We start from the raw sequence: 18,852 nt of genomic DNA, 5'->3' as shown, positions 1-18,852 counted from the left end.
TCCGAAAAAGTTCTGTCGAATTTTGAAAGTTGTCACGACACCTGGATAACGAACTGAAGGAATGGAACAAAACGCACCAGGGTGTCAGAGAAAATAAATCAAATCACGTATGCAGAAAATTCTCAGCTCTTCCGCAGTGCGGTGTAACTAATAGTCCGACAGAACGAGCGACCGAGAGAATGGATAATGAGAACAGGAGTGTGTGGAAAAATAGCAAGAGAGTATTTCACAACACGATGACAAAGATAAATTAAAGATGAATCTTCTAGCCAGCGCAGAGACCAGTTTTGGGAGAATTTAGTTTTCTCTTGAGCATTTTTTTTTGTGCTATGCTAAATACCTTGGAGGAAATGGCAGCTGGGATTGGTGTTTGGAGATGTCCTCTGTTACATAAAACCACAGGAATAGATCCAGAAGATGCTGGAGACTGTAAGATTGAAAGTGGGAAGAAGGAAGTGGAAAGAATAGATGATGAGGACAAAATTATTAAAGTGTAGAATACATAAATTAACCAAAGATAGACTGTGAGAAAGAGATTGGTCAGACGATCTCCAGACCTTCTCTCACTTAGCTCTTCACATTTGTCCCTTGAATCCAAGTGAGTTGCTGGTTGAGGTAACATATAGATGAGGACAGTGCAATTGGTAAGGGCATCAATAATGTTTTTGACAGGGTCTCACATAGGAAACTGGCCCTGGAGGTCAGAGCCAGTGGGACACAAGGTCAATTGGCAATTGGATCCCAACTCCAGAGGGCTGTTTCGGTCCTGTCTCTCGGGCCCCGACTTTGGAGTTCTGTCACAAGGCCAGATTTGGCCACAGGTTTGACTTTGTCTTTAAACATAGGCCCAGTCTCAACCTCAGGCATAGATTCACTGTTAATCAGTACAGCTTCAGCCCTGAGCCCAGGCTCAACTCTAGGCCACGTCTTAATCTCAGATCCCACTGCAGCCCTTGCAAGGGGTTACTGGAGGAACAGACTGGTTAGGCCGCAGATCCCACAGCCAGGCCCCAACTCCAAGCCCAGGCTCTAACCTCAGTCCCAGGCCCTAAACCTAGGATCAGGACAAAGGCCCTGAACCCAGGCCCCAACCCCAGACCCTAAACCCAGGCTCAGGCTCTAACCCCAGGCCTAGGCCTTAAACCTAGGATCAGGTCCAGGCCCTGACCCCAGGCCTGAACCCAAGACCCTAAACCCAAGCTCAGGCTCTAACCCCAGGCCTAGGCCTTAAACCTAGGATCAGGCTCTAATCTCAGGCTCTAAACCCAGACCCAGGCCCCGACCCCAGGCCTCAAGCCAGATTGTCTTTTAACTGTCTTTGCTTTGGCCAAATGATGATCTACTCGAGTCCATACAAGTGCTTGAGGCACAGACTCCAGAAAAACGAATCAATGTTCAAAAATACAAGCCAGGCCGCTCACGAGTGATGTCAAGAGGCAACATTTCAGCAAAGGCTGGAGGGAAATTCAACTCTGCTCGTGAGACTTCCGTATTCTCATGCAATTGAAACCTTCAACACACAAATCATCAGATATTTTATGGATTTCATGCCAAGGAAATAGACCCAATGGGCTATTGGTATATTATGGTCACCTGTACTGAGATATATCATGTTCTCATGCCAAATATGAATTCAACTAAACTATACCCGAGTACAACAGGTAGTGCAGAAAGAGAAAGGAAATAAAGTGCAGAATAAAGTGTGTAAGAAGGTCACAGTTTAAGGATAAGGGGGAAATCTTTTAGGACCGTGATGAGAAAAACATTTTTCACACAGAGAGTGGTGAATCTGTGGAACTCTCTGCCACAGAAGGTAGTTGAGGCCACAGTTCATTGGCTGTATTCAAGAGGGAGTTAGATGTGGCCCTTGTGGCTAAAGGGATCAGGGGGTATGGAGAGAAGGCAGGTACAGGATACTGAGTTGGATGATCAGCCATGATCATATTGAATGGCGAATGGTGCAGGATCGAAGGGCCGAATGGCCTACTCCGTGTTTGTTAGTCCGTGATGTGTGGACTCGGGTGTTTCAACGCTGCATCTCTAAATTAAACTAAAGGAAGTGAAAGATTTTTTTTAAATTGCAGATGATGGGAATGTCTGGAACTCAAAGGTTACGGGGAGAAGGCAGGAAAATGGGGTTGAGAGGGAGAGATAGATCAGCCATGATTGAGCGGTGTAGTAAGCTCGAGGGGCCGAATGGCCTAATTCTGCTCCTATGTCCGTGACGTGAACTATCATTTCTGCCTCCACCACCACCTCCAGCAGTGAATTCCATTCTCGGTATAAAAACTTGCCCTGCACATCTCCTTTAAACTCTGCCCTTTAGTCTTTGACATTTCCACCATGGGTAAAGGTTTGACTGTCGACCCTGTCTGCGGCTCTCACTATCTGGTCACGTTCTAGCAGGTTTCCCCTCAACCTCCGGCACTCTCAGAGAAACCTTTGATCTTCACTGACGGATCTATATTTGAACTTACAGGTGCTGATCTACTTAAACTCTCACGAGACGATATCATTCAGATCTGCGGCCCGGCCGATGGAATCAGGCTCTTCAACGCGTTGCGACTGAGGTAAACCAGCCCACCAGACCACCTTCATTCACCCTGTCCCGTCTGGTCAAACCACAGCCCAAGGCTCAGGCTAGTTTTACATCAGTTTAGTGATACAGCTTGGAAAGAGGCCCTTCAGCCCATCCAGTCCATGCTGATCCATTGACCACCCGTTCGCACCAGTTCTATACTATCCCACTTTCCCAACACACTAGGGACAGTTAACCTGCAGGCCCACCCGCACGTCTTTGGGACGTTGGAGGAAACCGGAGCACCTGGGGAAAGACCCACGAGGTCCCAGGGAGAAGTTTAGAAAGATGAGGGGACACCTTGTTTACTTGTACACTCTGGAGTTTAGAAGGATGAGAGGGTATCTTATTGAAACATATACGATTATTAAGGGTTTGGACACGCTGGAGGCAGGAAACATGTTCCCGATGTTGGGGGAGTCCAGAACCAGGGGCCACAGTTTAAGAATAAGGGGTAAGCCATTTAGAACGGAGACGAGGAAACACTTTTTCACACAGAGAGTTGTGAGTCTGTGGAATTCTCTGCCTCAGAGGGCGGTGGAGGTCGGTTCTCAGATTACTTTCAAGAGAGAGCTAGTCAGGGGATATGGGGAGAAGGCAGGAACGTGGTACTAATTGGGGATGATCAACCATGATCATATTGAATGGCGGTGCTGGCTCGAAGGGCCGAATGGGCTACTCCTTGCTTATTGATCTCGTTGACATTTTCCAAATGGTGAAAGGCCTGGATAGAGTGGACGTGGAGAGGATGCTTCCACAAGTGGGAGGGTCTAGGACCAGAGCCTTGGAATAAAAGGATGTACCATGTACACCAAAGATAGACCCAAAGTGCTGGAGTAACTCAGCGGGTCAGGCAGCATCTGTGGAGAACATGGATAGGTGACGTTTCACAGAGTGCTGGTGTAACTCAGCGGGTCAGGCAGCATCTGTGGAGAACATGGATAGGTGACGTTTCACAGAGTGCTGGAGTAACTCAGCGGGTCAGGCAGCATCTGTGGAGACAAGGACCTGAGAAAGGGTCCCCGACCCAAAGCGTCACCTGTACATTTTCTCCAGAGATGCTGCCTGACCCACAGTTACTCCAGCACCTTGTGTCTAACCCTCTATCACTTGCCAGGCTTTGTCCCACTACAATATCTTTTCCAGCCTCTGATTTTCACCTTTCCATTCCTTCCAGAGAATCAGGGACAGTTTCTTCCCGGCTGTTGTCAGGCAACTGAACCATTCTCTCACCAACTAGAGTGCAGTCCCGACCTCCCATCTACCTCATTGTATTTTTAACTATCTTTAATCGGACTGTATTTGCTGTTGTACTATTTACCTGTACCCTGTGGGCGGCTTGAATGTAATCATGTGTAGTCTTTTCTTTGACTGGATAGCAGGCAAACAAAAGCTTTTCACTGTACCTCGGTACACGTGACTATTATAAAGTAAACAAATGCTGCCTGACCTGATGAGTTGCTCCAGCACTTTGTGTTTTGCTCAAGATTCCAGCATCTGCAGTTCCTTCCGTCTCCGTTCCAAGTTTCTGAATGCTTTACTCTTTACAGTATTTACTATTTGTTCTCTGGATGCTTTCAAGAGAGAGCTAGATAGGGCTCTTAAAGATAGCGGAGTCAGGGGATATGGGGAGAAGGCAGGAACGGGGTACTGATTGTGGATGATCAGCCATGATCACATTGAATGGCGGTGCTGGCTCGAAGGGCCGAATGGCCTACTCCTGCACCTATTGTCTATTGTGTGGCCCACAAACACTTGAAGGAAAGAAGAGTTAAAGAGGAGACGAGTCACAGGCCACGGTGCATATTTTATCAGACAATATATCAAAATAAAACTGGAATAAACTCATTTAATGGTTTTAAACAAGTTGTTGCAGGTGTTGCAGGTCCCGATGTTGCAGGTGTTGCAGGTCCCGATGTTGCAGGTCCCGATGTTGCAGGTCCCGATGTTGCAGGTCCCGATGTTGCAGGTCCCGATGTTGCAGGTCCCGGTGTTGCAGGTGTTGCAGGTCCCGATGTTGCAGGTCCCAATGTTGCAGGTGTTGCAGGTCCCGATGTTGCAGGTCCCGATGTTGCAGGTGTTGCAGGTCCCGATGTTGCAGGTCCCGATGTTGCAGGTCCCAATGTTGCAGGTGTTGCAGGTCCCGATGTTGCAGGTCCCAATGTTGCAGGTGTTGCAGGTCCCGATGTTGCAGGTCCCAATGTTGCAGGTGTTGCAGGTCCCGATGTTGCAGGTCCCGATGTTGCAGGTGTTGCAGGTCCCGATGTTGCAGGTCCCGATGTTGCAGGTCCCGGTGTTGCAGGTCCCGGTGTTGCAGGTCCCGGTGTTGCAGGTCCCGGTGTTGCAGGTCCCGATGTTGCAGGTCCCGGTGTTGCAGGTGTTGCAGGTCCCGATGTTGCAGGTGTTGCAGGTCTGGCGAACAGTTTGATCGTGAATATTTAGGTAAACATTGCCACCTGGTGGCAACACTGACTTATTGCTGAAGCTGCATTTCTCCATCTGAAGAAGTCTGAAGGGTCTCAAACTGAAACTACTGAGTAATGGGCCTGTCCCACTTAGGCGAATTTTTCGGCGATTATCATAGTGGGACAGGCAGCATCTCTGGAGAGAAGGAATGATGTGACAGTTTGGGTTGAGACCCTTCTGATGTCAGGGGAGAGGGAGATACTGAGATAAGGAAGTGTAAGGTGTGAAAGGTTTCTCCAATTTGCGCTGGGCCTCACTCTGACAATGGAGGAGGCCCAGGACGGAAAGGTCAGTGTGGGAATGGGAGGGGGAGTTGAAGTGTTGAGCAACCGGGAGATCAGGTAGGTTTAGGCGGACTGAGCGGAGACCGAGTCAACGCTTGGTCTCCAGAGAAAATATCCAGTGTCCCAGGAATGTTGGCAAGTCGAGACCGTACCCGAGCTTATGGATGGACCGTTCAGAAATCAGAGATCAGTGAAGAAGCTGTTCCTGAGTCTAGTGGAGTGAGCGCACCTTCGACCTTTGGTATCTTCTGCACGATGGGAGCTGTGGAATGACTGGGTTTCACTCAGTTTTGCTTAAGAAGGAACTGCAGATGCTGGAAAAATCGAAGGTACACAAAAAATGCTGGAGGAACTCAGCTGGTGAGGCAGCATCCATGAAGAGAAGGAATAGGTACCTCGCCTATTCCTTCTCTTCATAGATGCTGCCTCACCCGCTGAGTTTCTCCAGGGCTTAGTTAAGTAGTTCATTGCCATGAGTTACAATGAAAAGCTTTTTGTTGAATGTTATCCACCCAAACATACTTGATTATAATCGAGATGTCCACATTGTATAGATACGGTGATAAAGGGAATTATGTTTAGTGCAAGATAAAGTTCGATTCAAGATAGTCCGAGGGTCTGGCTAAAGGATTAATAGTTTAGTTGAGAGATACAGCGCAGAAACAGGCCCTTTGGCCCACAAAGTCCGTGGAGCCCAGCCATCACCCGAACACTTGTTCTATCCAATACATTTGGGACAATTAAGGCAATTAACCTACAAACCTGCCCGTTTTTGGGATGTGGGAGGAAACTGGAGCACCCAGAGAAAAACCAAACGTTCACAGGGAAAACGTGCAAACTCCGTACAGCCAGCACCCGTAGTCAGGATCGAACCCGGGTCTCTGGCACTGGAAGGCAGCAACTCTGCTGCTTGGCCACCTGGCTGCCCTAATAGGTCAGGACTCTTCAGTTAGTACAATGGGATCATTTACACCAACCTCAACCACAAACCATGGGAGGCGCATGGATAGAGCTGCTGCCTCACAGCATTTCATCCCGACTACGGGTGCTGTCTGTACGGAGTTTGTATATTCTCCTCGTGACCTGCGTGGGTTTTCTCCGGGTGCTCCGGTTTCCTCCCACACTCCAAAGTCGGTGCAGGTTTGTAGGCTAATTGGCTTTGGTAAAATTGTATGTTGTCCCCTAGACGGGGTGTGCAGGATAGTACTAGTGTGCAGGGGTCGCTGGTTGGCATGGACCCGTTGGGCCGAAGGGCCTGTTTAAACAGAAAAGTCAGAGTGGAAAGACTGAATGAGGGGTTTGTGTTCAGTAGCGGAGGGAACTGCGTGTGCCATGATCTGGAAACAATGACCCGATGCTCCTGCTTGTGTCCACAGGTCCATTCGTCCCCGACTTACCATTTACATATGTCGGGAACCCCAGCAAGGAAAAGAACCAGAGAATTCCCCGGACACTCCCAGTACGTCGGTGTGTGGTGCGTATCTGTGTCCAAAAATGATAGACATAGAGATAGACACGTATCAAATTCTTAAAGGGTTGGACAGGCCAGATGCAGGAAAAATGTTCCCGATGTTGGGGGAGTCCAGAACCAGGGGTCACAGTTTAAGAATAAGGGGTCGGCCATTTAGAACTGAGATGAGGAAAAACCTTTTCACCCAGAGTTGTGAATCTGTGGAATTATCTGCCACAGAAGGTAGTGGAGGCCAATTCACTGGACGTTTTCAAGAGAGAGTTAGATTTCGCTCTTAGGGCTAACGGAATCAAGGGATATGGGGGAAAAGGCAGGTACAGGATACTAAGTTGGATGATCAGCCATGATCATATTGAATGGCGGCGCTGGCTCGAAGGGCCAAATGGCCTGCTCCTGCACCTATTTAATATGTTTCTATGTTTTTAAGTGCTGGAGTACCTACCTGCAGCAGTGTTTAACAAAGATAGGCACAAAGTGTTGGAGTAACTCATCGGGACAGGCAGCATCTCAGGAGAGAAGGAATGGGTGACCCTTGTTCAGACCAAAGACCAAAGATCTTATAGCTATAGGATCTTTGGTTCAGACTGAGAGTCAGGGGTGAGGGAGTCTAGAGTTATGGAAGGGTAAGGTGTGAAAATGACAGATCAAAGCAGACGATGATAAGGAAATGTGTAATTGTTCATTGTTAGCTGAGGGGAAGGTGACAAGGAGGCATACAAGCAGTATAAACAAGTCTGGTAAGGAACATAGCTTTACGGTCAGTGAGTGGTGGCAGATTGTGTGGTTGGGTAGGGGGGGGAGCAAGAGCGGGGGGCACCTCAGTCCAGTACAATCTCACCAAGGCACAAAGTGCGGGAGTAACTCAGCGGGTCAGGAAGCATCTCTGGAGAACATGGATAGGTTATGTTTTGGGTTAGGACCCTTCAAACATGACAATGATCCCGGGAACGATTGTGTTAACATATGATAACATATGTTTGACCGCCCTGCGCCTGTACTCACTGGAGTTTAGAAGGATGAGAGGATTCCTCATTGAAGCTTACCAAATAGTGAAAGGCCCGGATAGAGTGGATGTGGAGAGGATGTTTCCACTCAAGGGAGAGTCTAAGACCAGAGGCCATAGCCTGAGAATAAAAGGATGTACCTTTAGAAAAACGAGGAAGAATTTCTTTATTCAGAGTTTGGTGAATCTGTGGGATTCACGCCACAAACGGCTATGGAGGTCGCCAATGGATATATTTATTGTGGAGATTGACAGCTTCTTGATGTGTACGGATGTAAGGGGTTACGGGGAGAAGGCAGGAGTATGGGGTTGAGAGAGAAAGATGGATCAGCCATGATTGAATGCGGAGTAGACTTGATAGGTCGAATGGCCTAATTTTGGTCCTATAACCTATCAGTACGAAGAGGGTGTATAAAATCATGAAGGGCCTAGATAGGCTGAATACACACAGTCTTTTTCCCAGGGTGAGGGAACCAAGAACTGGAGTGCATCGTTTAGTTTAGTTTAGAGATACAACATGTAAACAGGCCCTTCGGCCCACCGAATCCATACACCAGCGCCATCCTACACACCAGGGACAATTTACAATTTTACCAAGCCAATTAACCTACAACCCTCCCCACATAGCTTCAAGGCAAGACAGGAAATATTTAATGGGTAGCTGAGGAGCAACCTTTTCACACACACGGTGGTGGCTGGTGTAATTCAGTGGGTCAGGCAACATCTCTGGAGAACCTCGATCGGTAACGTCTTGTTTGGGACCCTTAGTTTAGAGATACAGCGCGGAAACAGGCCCTTCGGCCCACCGAGTCCGCTCCAACCAGCGATCCCCGCACGTTAACACTATCCTACACACAATAGTGACAATTTTACACTTTCACCAAGCCAATTAACCTACATACCTGTACGTCTTTGGAGGAAATTCGAAGATCTCAGAGAAAACCCACGGGGTCATGGGGAGAACGCACAGACAGCACCCATAGTCAGGATCGAACCCGAGTCTCCAGCGATGCAAGCGCTGTAAGGCAGCAACTCTACCACAGCGCCATCGTGCCGCCCTTCAGACTGATTATGGTGGAGGTGGGGGGTAAAAGCTGTAAGAGGAGGGACAGGACAAAGCCTGGAGGGTGATACGTTATTGGGGGGGGGGGGGGGGGGGGGGGGGGGGGTTGATAGGCAGATGGTTGGACAAGGGCCAGAGATGGAAAGACAAAAGGTGTGAGACAGAAAGATTAAGGAGTTGTCAATTGTGGAGCTGGAGGAGGGAATGTGGAAGGGAAGAAATAGGTGCAAGTCCAGGGCAGCAGGGATGGGTGGGATTAGATTAGTTACCTAAAATTGGAGAATTCAGTGTTCATACCATCAGGTTGTAAGCTACCCAAGGTGTTGTTCAAACAGGGAACTGCAGATGCTGGCTTTTACAAAAGAAGAGACTAAGTGCTGGAGTACCTCTGTGAGTTAGGCAGCTGACCCGCTGAATCTTTTGACAGTCTGAAGAAGGGTCCCGACCTGAAATGTCATGTTTCCGAGAGAGCCGCCTGGCCCTCTGAGTTCCTCCAGCACCATGTCACTTTTTGTAAACCAGCATCTGCAGTTCCTTGCGTCTGATTGATGTCGGTGTCAGTTCACTGGTTTGGTGGTATTCTCAAGATGGTCTCACACGCTCCCCCTTTTCCCTTCCTGGCAGTATACAAGGAAATCTACCTGGAGGATTTGACAAAAGCCGAACTGACAAACAAGTTGGCAGCTCTGTTCAGCATTTCACCAAACCAGATTCTCCAGATTTACCGGCAGGGCGTGGCTGGGATCCACATACTAGTCGGTGATCAGGTGAGTCGCTGAACGCTGATCACCTACAAATTCGTGTGCATAACTGACAGGAGCAGAGTTAGGCCATTCGGCCCATCAAGTCTACTCCGTCATTCAATCACGGCTGATCTATCTTTCCCATTAAACCCCATTCTCCTGCCTTCTCCCCATAACACCCAACACCTGTACTAATCAAGAAAATGGCCTGTAAAAACTATTGTATTGTATTGTATTCAATTTATTGTCATTATCTCATAAGAGACAACAAAATGGATTTTCCTTACAGTCAAGTAACATAAAAATAAATAATAAATAAATAAATAATGTTAACAAAAAGCACAAACGCAGAAGTCCACGACACAACACAGTGGCACCAAGTTGAGGAAGGTACCATAGTCCAGCCAGCCTCCCCACCGATCTTCCCAGATATTCACCCGTGGTCTGGGCCTCCCGAGTACCCGCAGTCGCCGCCACGGGCGGCCCGATGCTCAGGCCCTCTCACCGGGAACGATGGAACCCCGACGGAGAACCCCGACGGAGAACATCCTCAGCGGCCCAGACCTCCAGATCAGCCGCCTCCCACCGGAGTCCGCGGCTCCCGAAGTCCACAGGCTGAACCGGACGGAGTTGCAGGAGTCCGCGATGTTGGTCAGCGCCGCCCGCGTTGGGAGCTGTGCGAACCACAGCTCCACAATGTCGGTGCAGCAGGCCCAGCACTCCGGGGCTCCAAACGGCGATCCCCGGTAAGGCATCACCCGCCCGCCCCGCGATGTATCCAACGCTGCGCCGCCGCTGCTGCTGCTGGAGCTCTGGTCGGCCCCGGCAGGAAAGGCCGCGCCAATCCAGTAGGTAGGCCGCTGGAGGGGGGGGGGGGGGTGGGGGGGGGCAAGGAGGCGACTCGAATAATAGTCATATCCTATGTAGTGCCCATTACATGATCCCTCTTCCATTCATTTGTAGGGCTTATTTTTTAGTTTAGTTTAGAGATATAGCCAAGAAACAACCCCTTGGGTGCACCGACCAGCAATCCCCGTACATTAGCACTATCCTCCAGATAAGGGGCAACTATCAATGATCTATTTCACATTTTCGTTGAACCTCATTCCCTTTGTCCTTTTTTCACACCTTACACTTCCTTACCTATACACTTCCTTATCTATGTACCTCCCACCCCCCTGACATCAGTCGGAAGAAGGGTCTCAACCCAAAACGTCATCCATTCCTTCTCTCCAGAGATGCTGCCTGTCCCGCTGATTACTCCAGCATTTTGTGTCTATGGACAATTTACAATCTTTACCGAAGCCAATTAACCTACAAACCTGTACGACTTTGGAGTGTGGGAGAAAACTGTAACACCCAGGGACATCCCACGCAGTCACAGGGCGAATGGACAAATTCTGTACAGACAGCTCCCATAGTCAGGATTGAACCCGGGTCTCTGGTGCTGTAAGGCAGCAATGTGTGAGTTGGAAGGGGAGCCTGATTGATAAAAATACATCGATAGATGCTCCTGAACACATCAACAGTGATGTAACCTGGGGTCATTGGGTGTTTCGGGTCTTTCAACATCAGACACCCTCACCCAGGTGACCCAGCCGTGGTTGATTCGGACCAAGTTCTGTGTTCAGGTGGCATTCGCTCCTCCCCATGGACCTCCTCTCCTGATCCAGAGCCATCTCGAGGCTTTCTCCGCTGCCTCTGTGGTGTTCTTGAAGGCTCTTCTCCTCGCCACTCCGTTGATGCCCAGTGCACTCAAGGCTTTGTAGAGCGATTGCCCTGCAAAACCTCTGCAGCCAACCTCGATGGGCATACACCTTGCCTTCCAGCCCTGCTGACTGTCCAATATACTGGAGCATTGGACAGTAGCTCCCAACCTTTGTCATGCGTGACTGAACCTCGATCAAACATTTGGACCCATGGCCCATATTTTAAGATAGCATGATAAATAAATTGACAATTCTGTCAAAATGCTTGAATTTTCAAAACATTTTAATTTTGACTTTGCAGCTAATAAACATAAAAAGTAAAGCATTAAATAAAAAGTCAAATTGAATAATTGAAAACAAAATTAAAGCATGAAATAATATTTTTTGGACCCTCGTAACAGCCTAGTTTTGAGCCTTGGTGGGCCAATTCTATTGGGAATCAATCTAAACTGACCAGTGTAGAAGACAGGTGATTTTTTCACATTGTACTCTGTTTACAGATGATTCAGAACCTTCCGGATGAATCTAGCTTCATAATCAACTCCCTGAAAGGTAAAGGGTCTGGATTCTACATTACATTAATGAGATCAGCACATATTGCCAAATATATAAAATTGTGAGAGGCATAGACAGGGTAGACAGTCAGAACCTTCCCCCCCCCCCCCCCAGGGTGGAACTGTCAAGGACTGGAGGGCATAGGTTTAAAGTGAGAGGAGCAACATTTAGAATTGTGGGGGGCAGGTTTTATTTCTTACACATAAAGTAGTGGGGACATTGAACGTGCTGCTGGGGGTGGTGGGGGAGGCAGTTAGGATGGGGCATTTATAGAGGCTTTTAGATAGGTGGACAGAATGGAGGAATATTGATCACGTGCAGCAGATGAGCTTGCTTCATCATGGCATCATTTACTTGGCACAAACATGGTGGGCCGAATGGCCTGTTCCTGTGCTGTACTGCACTACTTTCTAGACTGGTAGAGGACATAAGCAGGTTTATATCCTACAACAGCCACAATGGGTACTTGGAAGTTTACATGACACAGTGGTTAAGTTGGTAAGGAAGGAACGGCAGATGCTGATTTAAACCGAAGATAGACACAAAAAGCTCAGCGGGACAGGCAGCATCTCTAGAGAAAAGGAATAGGTGATGTTTTGGGTCGAGACCCTTCTTCAGACAGAAGTTAGTGGATTGGTTTGCTGGTTGCCTTTGGGAGGGGGAATCGATGTACAAGATAGGGAAAAACATTCATTTACAATACATAGACTATAATTTTGTGTGTGTGTGTGTGTGTGTGTGTGTGCGCGTATACACACACACACACACACATATATATGTATTATATATACACACACACACTGAACTTTTTTCTCTCTTGTAGTGCAGTACATTGCTTCCAGTGTACTAGGTTTGCATATTCTGTTGTGCTGCTGCAAGTAATGCCCCTGTCCCACTTAGGAAACATGAACGGAAACCTCTGGAGACTTTGTGCCCCACCCAAGGTTTCTGTGCGGTTCCCGGAGGTTGCAGGTAGTGGAAGCAGGTAGGGAGACTGACAAAAACCTCCGGGAACCACACAGAAACCTTGGGTGGGGCGCAAAGTCTCCAGAAGTTTCCGTTCATGTTTCCTAAGTGGGACAGGGGCATAATAAGAATGTCATTGTTCAATGTGGAACATACGACAATATAACACTCTTAACTCTACGGGGAAAGCAATCCGACATAATAGACAGTCTGCAATTTTCAGTCACCCACAAGATGAATTCTGATTTTCTAAGAAGCCTTTGTGTTTTCTTTGCAGTAGACAGCCTGGGCGGATACTACATGATATTAAAATAGAGCTTCTGCATCTGGAAATTAAACCATTGGAAGCAACAGCTGGAGCAGAGATCAATCCTGTGGAAAGCTTTGTGCAATCTTGGCATCACAATCTAACCTCCTCCTCCACAGAGCGCTGAATGGCACGGAATTATTCACCTCAAACGATGTTTGGGATACTAGCCTGGATTCTCTCAAAATGAGTTCATAAACCCTCCACTGAATATTTAGATCAACTACATAAAACTATTGGTTGTCCACCAGCCACTCTGGGCTATCTTTATGCCCGGGCATTGTATTAATGACATTGAGCAGATGCCTGTGTGAATAGCTGTTGTTCTACTACTAGATGTTGGAATTGAACCAGATCTCAGCAGTCAAGACCAGATCATACCTCTGCACGTTTCCGCTATGCCTTCTGGTGTCACCATCCAGCTACCATCTGCCCTCTTCTGTGCATACGTCAGTGGTCTGAGTTTGGCAAGTCACCTTTAACAAGGCTCAATAATGAACCTTCAGAAACCTTCCTGCAATTGAGGAACTCAAGCAACAGGGCAAGGCCAAAGTGAATTGAACACAAACATGTAGCATTAATAGTCTTGGATGTCGGCTGGGAACATGTTAAAGGGTGAGGGGATGCACTGACATCAAGTCATGCTGCCTGCCGTCCCGATCACTCCGAAGGTTTAACTGTTCTACAGAAACCATGTAACAGCTCGACTAGTTTCCAATGTTAACATCAATATAAGCCTTTGCAGGTACTTCCTTTTTAATCAGTGTAAACATTTACACAGGCAATGTGAAATGGCAAGGTTCCTTTTCTAAAACGCGTACTGAAAAAACAAATAAAGATAGTCCATGTTCGGTGTTCTGACTTTATTGATAACTGGCATTGCTGCATCTCTATCAGACTACTTGGATTGATCAACAAAGGATCAGTAATGGCGCCAAGGTTTATGGTTCAATGGTACTTTATTGGCGTGTACTTAAGTTCAGTGAGAGTTTTTTGCATACAGTTCAGTGACAATCCAACTATATATTTTAGACACAAACATAATACCTTCCACCGACATCCAAATCTGACAACTTCTGGTGGTACTGTGGCACGGTGGCGCAGCGGTAGAGTTGCTGCCTTGCAGCGCCGGAGACCCGGGTACCATCCCGACTACGGGTGCTGTCTGTACGTTCTCCCCGTGATCGCCTGGGTTTTCTCCGAGATCTTCGGTTTCCTCTTGCACTCCAAAGACGTACAGGTATATAGATAAATTGGCTTGGTATAAGTGCAAATTGTCCCTAGTGTGTGTAGGGTAGTGTTAATGTGCGGGGATCACTGGTCGGTGTGGACTCGGTGTGCCGAAGGGCCTTTTTCTGCCCTGTGTCTTAAAACTAAAAACTGCAAACAATCAAACTGAGTCTGAAGATGGGTCTCGACCCGAAACATCGCCTTTTCTCCAGAGATGCTGTCTGACCTGCTGACTACTCCAGCTTTTTATGTCTATAATCAAACTCACTGGTCTGATTACATAATTTAATCTGACCTGAGGGCCAGGTATCTCACAGCATGGAAAGGGTCTTGCTGCGTTTATTGTCTTTTGCAGGTATTGACGGTATGCCTGGCATTGGAAAGGAGGGTCGTGATGGTGCCCGCGGTGAAATGGGCCTTCCAGGTGAACAAGGGCATCGAGGCCCACCTGGGCGGTGGGATTCCTGGTATCTGTGATGCTTCTTCATGCATGGGCCCACCTTATCTCAACGTTAAACTGGGGAGAAGGCAGAAGAATAGGGTTGAGGGGGGAAAATAGATCAGCCATCATTGAATGATGAAACAGACTGATGGGCCAAATGGCCTAATTATGCTCTTATATCTTATGGCCTTATGACCTACAAACACCTGGACCTCATGATCTGGAAATCCCAACTCTGGCTCAGTCAGGGTCCCTTTTTTTCTGGCCCTCATTGGGTCCCCTTTAAACCTTTCTCCTCTATGCTCAGTTTTAAATAACTCTGCTGTGGGATGACTGTCGCCATTCATATCATTTCCTTCCAAGTTTTCTCTTATTGTGCTGTCATGATTATTGTTATTGTCCATCAACCAAATGACTTCATCTATAGTTTAGTTTGTCCCGTGTCCCGAGGTACAGTGAAAAACATTTGTTTTGTGCTAACTAGCCGGTGGAAAGACAATACGTAATTACAATCGAGCCACAGTGTACAGATACATGATAAGGGAATAATGTTCAGTGCAAGGTAAAGCAAACAAAAGTCACCAAATATGTAGATAGTAGTTCAGGAATGCCCTCTGGTTGCTGTAGGATGGTTCAGTTACCTGATAACAGCTGGGAAGAAATTGACCCTGAATCTGGAGGTGTGCGTTTTCACACCTCTATATCTTTTAGATGGGAGGGGAGAAGAGGGAGTGGCCAGGGTGTGACTCGTCCTTGATTATGCTGTTGACCTTGCCGAGGCAGAGCGAGGTATAAATGGAGTCAATGGAAGGCTGGTTGGTTTGCGTGATGGTCTGGGTTGCACCCACAAGTCGCTGCAATAGCATACCTCGGTAGCAAGCCGAGTGTCATCCGTACAAAGACATTTCCTGTCTTAACACCACTCCCATACCATTTTGCAGACCACATTCATGATCATTTGTTTTTGCTCTTCTATGTTTATCCCATACTAGGTTCACATCTTTCTGTGCCTTGCCTCTTTGTGGTTATCTCAATGGCCCTTAACTGCAATCATCACATCTGACCCAACCTTCTCCAGCAGCAAACTCAAGACCAAACAATGCATAAAAGTTTCCCTCAAAAACATCATCTCATCTTCAACCTCACCCTCTTGTTTCTCATTCCACTGCATGGAAAAAAAAGATTCTGAACATCTACCTTATCTATCCTGTTGTAATGAGGATAGACTATCCTTTGCTCTGTGGAAAACAAACTCGCCCTATTCAATCTCTCCCCATAACTAAAATCCTCCAATCCAGCCAACATCCTGGTAAAACTCCTCTAATCCTTCTTGTAATGTAATAGTCTTAAGTGCACTCAATTCAGTTCTGGTCTAACCAGTGTTTGGTATGTCTTGGTCAACATCTTATTTACCTGTGTTGCTAATTTGAGAGACAAATGACCTTGTTACTCAGCATTCCTTAGCACCCCACCACTTAGTATACATGTCTCTACCCATTTCCCTTCCAACTTGATGGGATTAAATTCCATCTGCCAATGCACTGCATAACTTTCATCTGATGCGTGTTCTGCTGTAGCCTTGGGCAACCATCCTCTCTGTCCCATCACGTCAACTTTGATGTGTAGGAAGGAATTGCAGATGCTGGTTTACACCGTAGACACAAAACGCTGGAGTAACTCAGCAGATCCACAGAGCCTCTTGCCCAGATTAGGTGAATCAAGGACGAGAGGACATAGGTGAAAAGATTTAATAGGAATCTGAGGGGTAACTTTTTCACTCAAAGGGTGGTGGGTGCATGGAACAAACTGCCAGAGGTAGTTGAGGCAGGGATCATCCCAACATTTAATAAAGTTAGACAGGTACATGGATAGGACAGGTTTGCAGGGATATAGACCAAACTTGGGCAGGTGGGACTAATGTAGCTGGGACATGTTGGCCGGTGTGGGCAAGTTGGGCCGAAGAGCCTGTTTCCACACTGTATCACTCTATGACTAAGCAGCATCTCAGGAGAAAAGGAATAGGTGTCATTTCAGATCGAGTCCCTTCTTCAGACTCAAGAAGAAATTTCTCAACCCGAAACTTCACCTATTCATTTTCTCCAGGGAAGCTGCCCGACCATCTGAGTTACAACAACTTTCACATCAGCTGCAAATTTACTAATTGTGCCTCCTACATTTATATCCAAGTAATTCATGCCTCCTGAATACATATCCACCTAACTTGCTTTCTCAGTCTTCAACTGTGTTAACTCTGTTCCCAGAGATGTCCACAAAGCTGCTGTTTCCAGCAATTTGCGATATTTCAGATTTCCAGCACCTACAGTTTTTATGTTAACAACAAACAAGTGGTATAGCTCCAGCACCTCTTGATATCGGCTAAGGAACCACGTGTGAAAGACTAAAAACTAGCACACGGGGCAAACATTTTACTTTTAAGAGAACTGCAGACTACCCTAACAAGGAATTAAACCAATTGAGAGAGAATATGCATCGTGGAGGAACATGCAATGAGTTATACAATTGAAAGCAAGGCTCAGCAGTGGCTTAGTCTCAGTGCCAGACACCAGGGTTCGATCGGACTTTCTGTATGGAGTTTGTACATCCCCGTGACTGCATGGCTTTCCTCGAGTGAGTCGGTTTCTTCTCACATCCAAAGATGTGCGGGTTTGCAGGTTAATTGGCTTTTGTAAATTGACTCTAGTGTGTAAGGAGTGGATGCAAAAGTGGGATAAAATAACTTGTGCATACGGGTGATACACATTATGGTCTCGGTCGGTGTCAGGGCCTGTTTCCATGTAACCTACAATCAATCAAATATGATTTTTTTTTAAAGGAGTAAACATAACACATCCAAGCTCTCATGTTCATCTTGCTGTTTCTAGTCATTTTCCTCATGAAGAACGCCAATGGAAAGATTCAGAATATACTTCCCAGCTTTGTTATTCAATGTCAAGGCAGTCAACTGCAATCTGCTCCCGAGCCAAATGCTTTCCATGCCAATAGTTCCAACAGCACCCTGGCTGCTCCAGTAGTTATTTTGGGCAACATCACATCCCCATCAGGAACTGTGTTAAGACCATCACAGAAATAAAAGTTCACAGCAAAGAAGGTCACCATTCAACCCCCTGCAGTTCCTTCATACATGCTTCCATTCAATAATTGTATTGTGTATATTTCTATTAGGTCTCTGGCATTTAAGTGTTCTCTGTTTCAGCACTTCACATCTTGTTCAGGTTTATTGGTCTAAGCAGCAAAAACGTTTTAACTTGAAGCTCCACCAGCCACCAACGAGGACAAAATTGGAAAAATCCTTGCCCTCCATTCTTTAAAAGCCAATAATTATTAGATCACCTGTACATCTTTATTCCAAAAAAGAAACAGAGACACAGTAAAGGAAATACTTCACTATTTAATACATTGGCATTATATTATGAACACTCAGTGTTTGAGAATATTAGCACAGATTACAATATAATTGGAATACAGTATGTACAACACAGCTTTATATAATATATAGGGATTTAACAAGATTTCAACATATTTACCAAATGTAATATTTAAATGTAACACAGTTTTCTTTAAAGCTGAAACACAAATTGTCAGATTATTTCTCATTGGTAAGGCCTGAATAGACTTTGCTGCAATGACCCAGTCCCCTTGGTATTGAGAAATGAAACACATCTATCTGCCTATGTTTCATGGTAGTGGTTGAAATTAGATGAAGTATAAAAGACAAAAAGAGAGAAGTTTTAAAATTCACTGTTCAGAAAATTACACATGGAAACAATCAGAGGCGTCAACATTAGCAGACTTTAAAATCACAGGTTTACTTTGGTATCTAACCCATGGATGGTCCACAAGGCATATACTCACCAACCATATAGAAGGGAGGTCCTTGTTGTTTCACTTTAGTTTAGTAATAGGGAATGACCTTTCAACATCATCTTGCTAGGGACCATACGGGCCTCAAAGGAAGCCTGCGCTGGACCTGTTTATTTTGTCTGCAGCTCCATTCTCAATGGTGGGGGAAAATAA

General features: G+C 46.6%; 1 protein-coding gene across 1 annotated transcript in view; it reads left to right on the top strand.

Annotated features, from left to right (window-relative positions):
• The window catches only part of LOC116981778 (transcription factor CP2-like protein 1), a 60,602-nt gene extending 46,584 nt beyond the window's left edge, over positions 1–14,018 (top strand). The window contains exons 11-15 of the mRNA XM_033034857.1: positions 2,480–2,570; positions 6,705–6,802; positions 9,490–9,632; positions 11,818–11,869; positions 13,116–14,018. Of these exons, the coding sequence (XP_032890748.1) occupies positions 2,480–2,570; positions 6,705–6,802; positions 9,490–9,632; positions 11,818–11,869; positions 13,116–13,153 (422 nt within the window). The 3' untranslated portion in view covers positions 13,154–14,018. The remainder of the gene's footprint in view (positions 1–2,479; positions 2,571–6,704; positions 6,803–9,489; positions 9,633–11,817; positions 11,870–13,115) is intronic.
• The last annotated feature ends 4,834 nt before the right edge of the window (positions 14,019–18,852 follow it).

The sequence above is a fragment of the Amblyraja radiata genome, chromosome 16 (genome assembly GCF_010909765.2).
Source record: "Amblyraja radiata isolate CabotCenter1 chromosome 16, sAmbRad1.1.pri, whole genome shotgun sequence".
Lineage (NCBI taxonomy): Eukaryota > Metazoa > Chordata > Chondrichthyes > Rajiformes > Rajidae > Amblyraja > Amblyraja radiata.
The sequence above is the reverse complement of the archived record's forward strand: the minus strand, read 5'-3'. Positions and strand labels throughout refer to the sequence as shown.